Consider the following 10,286-nt stretch of genomic DNA (forward strand, 5'->3'; position numbering starts at 1 on the left):
GTCTTTTCTTAACATCCTTACTCAACGCCCCTGTCATCAACTCCCTCCTCCTTGTGAAAGCCTCTTTGCCTAGCGCAATTCTTCTCCTTACGTCCCTACTACTTTGACCGTGTTGGTGCAAAACACTTCCGAGATACGTAAACTGTTCTACCTACTCTAGTGTTTGCCCTACTATTTTAATGTTTAGCTTAGCCTTTTTCTTTCTAGAAAATCGCATAACCTTTGTTTTATTAATATTGAATCTCATCCCATACCCGTCGCACTGAATTTCCAATTCACTAAGCAATGCTTGCAACCCCTTGGCTGACTGACAAATTAAAGCTTGGGCATGGAATTTGCCCCAAAAACCCCTCTCTTCGCCCACCTTACCTTCCCCTTTCCTCATTTGTTTTCCTCTCTGTCCTCTTCACCTTCTATATCATTCTACTCACCCACATTTCAAAATCCTTCAAAGTTGAACAGCATATGTGATAAAGGACACCCATGTCTTACTCCTCTTCCTAACACTACCCATCTACATCTACCCATGTTACGGGTAGTGTCCTACCACCCCCCGCCACACGCCCTTGCGGCGGCTTGCGGGGTATTTAGGAGATGTAGATGTAGATGCCATGCTTCCCATGTAGCCCTACCGTGATAGATGCCTTTCACGTTTTAGGGAATGGAACTAACACCGATTTATATAAATTTTCGGCCAAATTCCTCTCTCATGTACGCTACGAAATAGCCCGTGAAAACCTTTCCTTCTAAGTGTTCGTAAACCTTTAAGTAGTTACGTGTGAATTTAATATATTATCAAGGTCTAATTTGATCTAAAATCCCTTAATATCCTTTCAATCTTACAAGCAAGTATGCGTAACTATGGCGTTCAGCAGAAAATGTAGCAGTGGCCCTGGTGAAATGGGGTCATCATCAAACACTGAAGACTTGAATGACTTGTCGCAATAGAAATTTGACTCTCTTCATTCACCGCTGCTTTCTTTAGGCTAGCATATGATCTGAAGCCCTGGGTCACGTTCTCTGAACAAAGCAGGACCGAGACTTCGTCTTGGTTTCTTCCCTACAAATATGTTTTTACTTAGACGGCGGCATAGTGGAACGATTAGTGCTTTGAAGTTAACGGCGATCATGGAGAAAATTAGAGTATGTTTGGAGGAAACCAAAACAGTCGATGAACATTTTTTTGGCGATTTTACCTTTTCTTATGGCCAAACTTAAGAAATAACCCTCGTTTCTCGTCAAATAGGTTTTCCGCGCCTGATGCGGAATCATCCTCCGCTACGTTTCCCATCGGTGGCTTTCAGGGTTCCCAACTTCCAGGGGTGGACGCAGATACAAACAATGATAGTGACGCGTTTCTTTTCCGTGCTACGAAATACTTATTTCAAGGCATGACCTGCGCTATCATAGGGTGGCGCGTTTCTTTTCCGTGCTACGAAATACTTATTTCAAGGCATGACCTTCCTGTCCCGTTTACTATGGCGTCATGGCAAGAGAAATGGCGTCAAGGCATGGAATGTGGATGGGGAAGGGGATCGATCCGTGCGAGTGATCGATAATCGGATGGAGAAGTGATCCGTCAGGGGGCGACGCGTAGCGGGGCACCCCTCCTCACGGGGTGTGCGTGCATGCATATTTCATCGCGGGGACGCCCTCAATCAATCGGTTTCCATTCCCAGGCGGGGAGCATTAGATGCCGCCATTTTCCTCTGCCACCTGTGAAAACGAAACATGACTTTGACTCACCTCTCCCCCGACTCTGCCGGAATAATAATGGCGTCCTCTATGAGAAGGATGTATGTGTGAATCCGGGGGATTGTAGTCCGTGTAATGGATTGCAAGATATAAATTATTATGATAAAGAGTTGAAAATAGCACAGGGGCGCGCAGAAGAGAAATGTACGCCACGATCTGTTTATTCCGTCCTTGTTACTTCTTCGTCGCCAGGAACGAGATACATCTTTGCTTTCTCACTCTTGTATTCATATTAATCGACTTAAATATTTTACGCGAAGGAATGAAGACGTAAATTCCGTCCAAACTCAAATACGACAGTAAAGAGCCTAGATGGCACAACGGGGAAGTCAGATCGGCATTAAGAAGGCAAAGAAAGTTACAGTCAAATTTCAAAAAGAGTTTAAAAAGTGACTATATCTACATCTACATCTACTTAATACCCCGCAAGCCGCCGCAAGGGCGTGTGGCGGGGGGTGCTAGGACACCACCGTTTAGGCTGGGAACCACTTGAAGTGCGGAGAGAACAAGCGAGACTCAGACTTTTAGAAAGGCTCAGAACAAACGAGTTTAACTATGACACTGAAGGAATTATAATGGCCCCACACTACTTAGGTTGATCGGACCACAAAGATAAAATAAGGGAGATAGATTCCAGTACAGATAGATACAAATACTCGTTCTTTCCCCGAACAATCAGAAATCATAATAGTAAGAAACCGAAGTCAGTTTTGAAATATTAAAAAGATTGAATTTACAAGTCGGAGCAAACTTAAACGCTGCAAAGCTGTTAGGTATACTTTCAGGTACATGTGTATGTGAGATGTAGTTTGAGTGTTTGCATGTTTGGGGTGTAGGGGTTCTTGCATGAATGTATGCCAGGTTTTTTTTTGTGGATGTATGCATTTTTTGTTCTTGCATGCGGTTTTTTTTTCTTTTCTAAATTACGGGTGGTGTCCTAACACTCCCCGCCACACGCCCTTGCGGCGGCTCGCGGGGTATTAACTAGATGTAGATGTAGAAATGGTAATTTTACATCAGCAGAGTCTTCCAAGTATAATCTTTTGCAATTAAAAGGTGCCTGGTAATACGTATATCCACGCAAACCCTGTTGCCGTCTCTGTACATTAATATTTATTAAGCTGCTTCAGTTAATCTAATGTTTTGACTAAACACCCATTTCAAAATTCATATATAAATTAACGGGATTCACTTATTTTTGGTGGAAAAAACTATGCGCTTTACGAACTTTCTATTCTGGGAGTATTCAGTAAAAGAAGCCCGAAAGGCTTCAGATAAGGAAAGGAAACTGATTCTCTCTTGCTACTTCCTGCAATATTATATAAGATACATGGGCACTTTTTTCGTTTGTGACACCTTAGCAAAAAGTGTCATCAAAGCTATATTGTTCCGGAGACTAAATTCTTTGCAACTCTCGAGTTTCTAAGAAGAATTTCAGCCATTCGCCATTTATCGGTTCACCCCCTCCCCTCTTCTTCCTCGCTCATTTGTGCGTGCTTCTGTTTGGCGATTCCTCTCTCTCTCACTCTCTCTCGACCCAATGACCCTACCACCATCAACCCTCTCTCTCTCTCTCGCCTGTGGTCATCACCGGTCAATCTCATCCACATTCTAACATCACTCATCCCCATTTTTATTCACTCCTACTTCTAACCGCCGATGCTCCTCATTAAGCGCCCCACGCCCACTTCATCCATACCACATTCATGCTTTTCCTCTGGCCATACCCTTTTTAAAAACTTAATCCGTCACCAAGCAATGATGCGGGCAGGAAAAGACGAAGACATACATAAAAAGAGAATCAAAGTTATATCTATTTTCCAGACAAAAGTATCATCTATGTATATAAATGGCCATGGGCATGTTTCCCAATCTATTTATCGTTATATATCAACGACAAATTTGTCGATCAAGGCATTTAGAGCTCCTTTAACTGACATATTTCATTAAAAGATTCTGGTCATTCATCGCAAGCCTCCCGTAGTATTATTTCTTCCTCCCTTTGATGTTTCCTGTGAATGTGCTCTTCGGTTAACTATTGTGCCTCCCCTCTTACTCTCTCTCCCTACGATTCCCTCTTTTCTCACTTTCCTAACTACTTCTCCGCTAATTACTCTAGTCTATCAGCCCTATTTTCAGCATTCTTCTGCAGCACCGTGTTTATTTCGCCTCATAAATCCTCATCCCTGCTGCTCCTTTCGCCCAAATCTCACATATGTAGGCAAGGAGATCCCAAACCTAATCTTCAAACGAATGCTTCCTATATGTCTATGCTAAAGCTATTTGTCATAATTAGTTGCTTCTCCTTGGCCATTCCTATTCTTCATACCATGCACGTCCTTCCATCTGCCTCCATCGCCTCCTTCTGCCCAAATGGCAAAACTCCTCATCTTGCTCCATCATGAAGATTTTCTCCTCCATTTCAACTCTAAGGAAATAGAATTACCGCCATAAGTCACAAGCACATGCAAGGCGCATTCATCCTTGGTAGAAATTATTCAATTAGCCGCTATGGTCTCAGAGGAGAAGCAACCTTGAAAATCATTTCGGTTGGAAAACATGCCGGAGAGACCGCCTGGCACCAACTCTGTATCCGAGCAAAAAAAGGAAACAAGGAAATATCGAATTGCGAAAGCCATATAGAACTCGTATATGTGTAGACATGATGTCATTTCAGCCGGTCGAATATAAATGTGACGCGAAGCGGAGATAGACGAGAGGGGCAGAGCACGCTTAGGAGGTTTCGTGCGAGGTGGGGCTGGCGGCAATTTAACGCTCATAGCCACGAAACCTCAGCATATTAAGCAAGTTCACCCGGGACGTCCCTTCGAAAGAATACCGGCGAAAATGATAATGGTATCCGCGTAGACGTTTGCTGCTGTGGGAGCAAAGGGGAGAGCAAGAATCTAAAATACCTGACTCTCTCTCTATCTAAATATATCGCTGTTGTTAAGGCACCCACGAGAGCAATATAACACTTGGGCGGCTCAATAGAACACAAAAATATATATAGAAAACACGTAAAAGGACAATAAAAAAAATAATAATATATCAGATAAAAGCAATAAAAAAAATTTAAAAAAAATAAATATATATATCTAAATAGATATAAAAAAAGTATTTCAAGAAAAAAAAACAAAGGAAAAAAATAAATATATATATCTAAATAGATATAAAAAAAGTATTTCAAGATAAAAAAACAAAACAAAGGAAAAAAATATACATTATATATACATAGCTTAGACCAGAGTGTTAAAATGTTAAATTTAAGTTTGTAGAATTAAAAAATGTTATCCCGTCATGTTGACGAGTTTTGGGAAAATTGTTCCCGCCCTTAAATTAAGTTAATTTTAGTTCTTGCATAAATTTAAGGCCAATTGCCAACCCACGAGTGGTCCTTCTTTCAATTTCTCCTTCACTAACACTGGAAAGGTACACGTTCGTCATTTACACTTTCGTTCGCCATTGTTTCCCATGTGCCAATTGCACAACCACTGACGCTGAAGGGGTGGACGTTGTCTCACCGAAGCAGCATCGAAAACGAAGGGCAAATGCCCAGACAATAGGGATTCTGGTCTGGTGTGGACACTCACATTTAAGATTGTTTAAGCTAACCGGTGTATGATATGAAGAAGACTTCAGAGAAGGCCGAAGCCTCAAACAATCTTAAATTTGGGTGTCCTTTTAAACGTTATCAATTTATATTTCACGCATAAATATACTATATATCTTCGAAATGTAACGTTCTTCGGTGACGCACAAATAATTCTGAAGACAACGGCCGACCCATCGAAACGTCAAAACAACATATGTGAGTGTCCTTTCTTTGTGTTTCTATGGTTTAAAAATCTACAAAGATCCGGAGTTCAAGTCCCGGTCTAGGAAATATTTGTACACTCGTGATCTGCCTGATTCCGCCTTCCCCATTTCTCCTGTGTTCGTCATTTAAGAGTATTCATTTCCCTTTTCCACATATCTATTTCTGTGTAATGAGTATTGTTCGCCGTTTGGCGGGATATCGTGTTTGAATGTGTATGTTGAATTAAATGCATATATATATATATATATATATATATATATTCTCGTGGACGGACCCCCGTTACTCCGGTCGGGGCTCCACTGTGTTGCCTTTCCAGCCGCCTAGGCTTCTAAGGCAGGGCGTCGTCTTCTGCGTTGTCACGGCGTTCTGGCGATCCCTGCTACTGAAGCCTGGGCCTCTTCTTCGCTGGGAGGGCATCTTGGCGATCCATGCTCGCAATGGGGCGCTTATAGCGGTCCCACGTTGAAACCTGGATCTCTCCGAGGCGTCGGATGGTGGCGACGTCTGAATCCGCAGCCCTCTCGAAGAATCTTCGAGACAGCTCCGGAAGAAGGACGTTCAGAGGTTCCATGTTCCCGTCCTGGTGCATCTCTTCCACGCGGGCGTAGCGCCCGCATCCCAAGATGCACCGTAGCGCAGAGTTCTGCACCACTTGAATGAGAGCGAGGGTAGACTTCGGCACTCCTGACCATACCGGCGCTGCGTACGTGATGACAGGCAACACGCACACTCGGTACAGTCGACGCTTCGTTTCCGAGCTCAGGACCCCCGGACGAATAATCGGCCGAAGCCGGTTAAGCGCCGCGAAGGCCTTCCCTCGGACACGTCGCGCTTGGGCGTTCCAAAGGAGTTTCCGGTCCATCAGCACTCCGAGGTAGAGAACCTCGGATTCCCACGGAAGGGTGACTCCATTCACCGACAGCTCCTCTTCTGTCGGCGCTCCTCTGCCGGTATGGAAGACGATTGCCTTCGTTTTCCCGGCATTGACTGCAAACCGCCAGCGACGATACCACGAAAGTAGCTCGTCGACGACGATCTGCAGCCTCTCCACGGCGAAAGATATTCGCCGGGAGCTGCACAGGAGCGCCGCGTCGTCCGCGTAAAGTGACAGGACCTCTTGCCTCCCATGACTCCTGGGAATGTCATGGGAGAAGATGTTGAATAATACTGGCCCGAGAACCGAACCCTGGGGGACACCAGCGGAGATCCGGTGCACCCCAGAGAACGAGTCAGACCAGGAAACGACGAAGGTCCTGTCTCTTAGGTAGGAGCGGATCACCTCGATGATCCAGGTCGGGAAGTGGAGTCTCCGCATCTTCAACAGCAGTGCCTGGTGCCAGACGCGATCAAACGCCTTGCTGACGTCGAAAAATGCGCCTGCCACCGACATCTTCCTGTTGAAGGCGTCCGTGATGAAGTCCGTGGTTCTCACCAGCTGATGGACCGTGGAATGCCGCTCGCGGAAGCCGAACTGCTCATCCGGGAGGATGTCAGCCTCTCGGACGAAACCTACTATCGGCTCCAGCAGAAGTCTCTCGTACATCTTCCCGAATCCGTCGAGTAGAGAAATGGGCCGGAAGTCTCCGGGTCCCACCTCCGTCCTCGACGTCTTCGGGAGACATACTATATGATCCTCGCTCTCTTCCAAGTGGTCGGGAAATAGGAAATCCTGACGCAGCCGTTGTAGATGCTGGTCAGGTACGCCACCGCTGCATTCGGAAGTTCCCGGATGACGATATTGGGTATATCGTCATTTCCCGGGACTTTCCTCTTGCGTAAGCAGCGTATCGTGCCCAGAACGTCCTCCTTCCGGAACTGGGGAGCAGCCTCAGCATCTTCAGATATATATATATATATATGCATATATATATATATATATATATATATATATATATATATATATATATATATATATATATATATATATATATATGCATACATATATATATATATATATATATATATATATATATATATATATATATATATATATATATATATATATATATATATATATATATGCATACATATATATATATATATATATATATATATATATATATATATATATATATATATATATATATATATGCATATATATATGCATATATATGTATATATGTATATTTTTTTGTGAAAAATAAATAGATAACACGCAGTCGGTCACTCAAATTTAAGATTGTTTTATCTTTCGGCCTTCTCCGAATATTTTTTAAGGTAATCTACCGGTTAAGGTAGGTTTTTAAATGGACATAATTACTAATTAAATAATTTGTGACCCCTAGAAAAACAACATGATTCTCTACATCAGGTCCCTCTTCATCCTGCACACCGACCCGGACCTCCTGGACTACTCCTCTCTCCTCGTACTTACACCTGTGGACTGCAAGAACAATTTTATTTCCTGAAGTTGACGGCCCTTTTAAGGACCAAGTCATCTCAGTAGCAGCCAGCGCTCCTGTGACTCCAAACTCGTCTCGAGACTGAGTTTCTTTCGAGACTCCGCACTCCCGCCGAGACCACTCTCCTGAATACTGACCTAGACCTCTTGGACAACTCTAATTCACGACGCTGATTCTTGTTTGCCGGAACAATTCCGTTACCAGAATCGGGCAGCGCTCGACCTCGCCGTTGTGCTGTTGTATACTCTCCTGCTCACGCACCTCGACCTACTGGACAACTCAGCTCTCCTAGCAACAACTCCTGCGAACTGCAAAAATCAGAACATCCCGTGAGGTGGACGGCCCTTTTCAGGACCAAGTCGCCTTAGCTGCAGCCAGCGCTCCCGCAGTGTACGGCCCTTTTAGGACCAAATCATCTTAGCTACACCAACGCTCCGGCTTATATGGTATAAACCATCCAGTTGTCGTGACGCCCGGTGGGGAGGGCTAACTAGTTCCCTCTTCTCACCACCGGATGGTGCACGGCTGCTGACACACACTGGTCGTCTTGTTCGGGAAAACCAGGCAGAGGGCTTGCACCTCCACTGCACGCCTGGTGGAACCGAAGGGTCCACTTATTAGGGTAACACGCAGCCCTATTAAAGTCCGCTTCTACCTACCTGAATCATCGATTAAATACTTACTTTGATCCTGCCCTTACGTTGACCCCCGAAATGGGGAAAAATGACTCTGACGACCCCGACAACCCTGATTCCCCGTCATCAATTTCCTCGTTCTCCTGCAACAATTCCCCTTCCTCTGCCAACTCCAAATCATCATCCTCCGATGACGACTGTAACCCCGATCCTCATCCTTCATCATCCATGGACATAACTCCGAAGATTGTCACCCGACTTGCTAAGCGTCTTCAACAGGAAGACCCCAAACCCAAAAGAGCTCTCCCATCTAAGAAAACTAAACCCCGAGCTGCCGCTCCTGTACCCTGCAAGGAAATCACCCTTCAAGCTCCCGCATCCCCGGACCACGTAGCAGATTGTGGAAGAGCAGCTGCAACCAATGAAGCTGCCGATCAAGCACCGGCCCAAGACACCTCTGATTCTCAGGCCGTTAACACTCCTACATTGCCTACCTCCGGAACCACGTCACCCTCCGGCAATAACCCGCTGGAAACCGAGCCTGCGACCCAGAGAGCTGTTGCTGAAGATGGCTGGACAACAGTTTCTAAGAAAAATAAATTCTCCTGTTACCCTGCTCCCACTATCCCTTCAGACGCAACCCTTCCGCTTGAATCTCGTCCTACCTGCTACGACTGCTATCGGCCCACGATAGCAGTCAGTCATAAGGCGGGTAAGATAAAAGTTGACGCAGGAAAGATCCAAGAGGGATGGAGGGAATGTGTGGAACAACTGTATGGTAAATAACTTCGACCAAGAAAGTTAGACATTGAAAAAGAATATGAAGTCTGCAGAGGAAGGGTGAAATCGGTGCGCTGTACAGCAAAGTTAAATCGTTATCGGGAAGTAAGAAAGGGAGATCTATGCTAACAGTTAGAGATAAGGCGGGTAGGAAAATAGTTGACAAAGGAAAGATCCAAGAGACATAGAATGAGTATATAGAAGACCTGTATAGTAAAGAACTTCGACCAAAAAATTAGACATAGAAAAGGAACATGACGTAGAGGAAGATACGTTAGGTCCAGGCATACTTGACGATGAGATAGAAGGGGCATTAAGGAAGATGAAACTAAATAAGGCCGTGGGGGTGGATAACATTCCCGCGGAACTATTGAAATGTTTAGGCAAATGTGGGGAGAAGTGTCTACATGGGCTGATTCGTAATATTTATGCGGAAGGCATCTTGCCGGAAGACTCTGTGAGATCAGTTTTAGTGCCCATTCCGAAAAAGGTTAAGGGTACATCATGTGAGGAATATAGGACAAGATAGAGAGAAGATAGAGAGTAGGGCAAATGATTGCTTAGGGGAGGATCAGTTTGGGTTTAGGAAGGACAGAGGTATGCGTGATGCCATTGCAGTAATGAGATGATTGAACGAGAGGAATATAGAACACAACCAGGAGGTATTTGCCTGTTTCGTAGATTTCGAAAAAGCGTTTGGTAGAGTGAATTGGGAAAAACTAATGAGTATATTGAAGAAAATAGGAATTAATTGGAGGGAAAGGAGGCTAACCCGCAACCTGTGCATGTCTCAGACAGCTCAGGTGCGAGTTAGTAACGGGGAGTCCAGATGGGCAGTGTTAGGAAGGAAATAATCGGAATAAAAAAATCGAATCGAGGCAAACATTCTCTCAG

General features: G+C 44.5%; 1 protein-coding gene across 1 annotated transcript; it reads left to right on the forward strand.

The window, feature by feature from the left end:
• Positions 1-8,690: 8,690 nt before the first annotated feature.
• Positions 8,691-9,324, forward strand: LOC139686949 (putative uncharacterized protein DDB_G0290521; the record flags this gene model as incomplete). The annotated part of the gene is made up of 1 exon (XM_071583985.1): positions 8,691-9,324. A coding segment is annotated over exon 1 (634 nt), but the record flags the coding sequence as incomplete, so codon positions are not given.
• Positions 9,325-10,286: the final 962 nt, after the last annotated feature.

The sequence above is a fragment of the Hetaerina americana genome, unplaced genomic scaffold, assembly GCF_022747635.1.
Source record: "Hetaerina americana unplaced genomic scaffold, ioHetAmer1.1.p SCAF_1535, whole genome shotgun sequence".
NCBI lineage: Eukaryota > Metazoa > Arthropoda > Insecta > Odonata > Calopterygidae > Hetaerina > Hetaerina americana.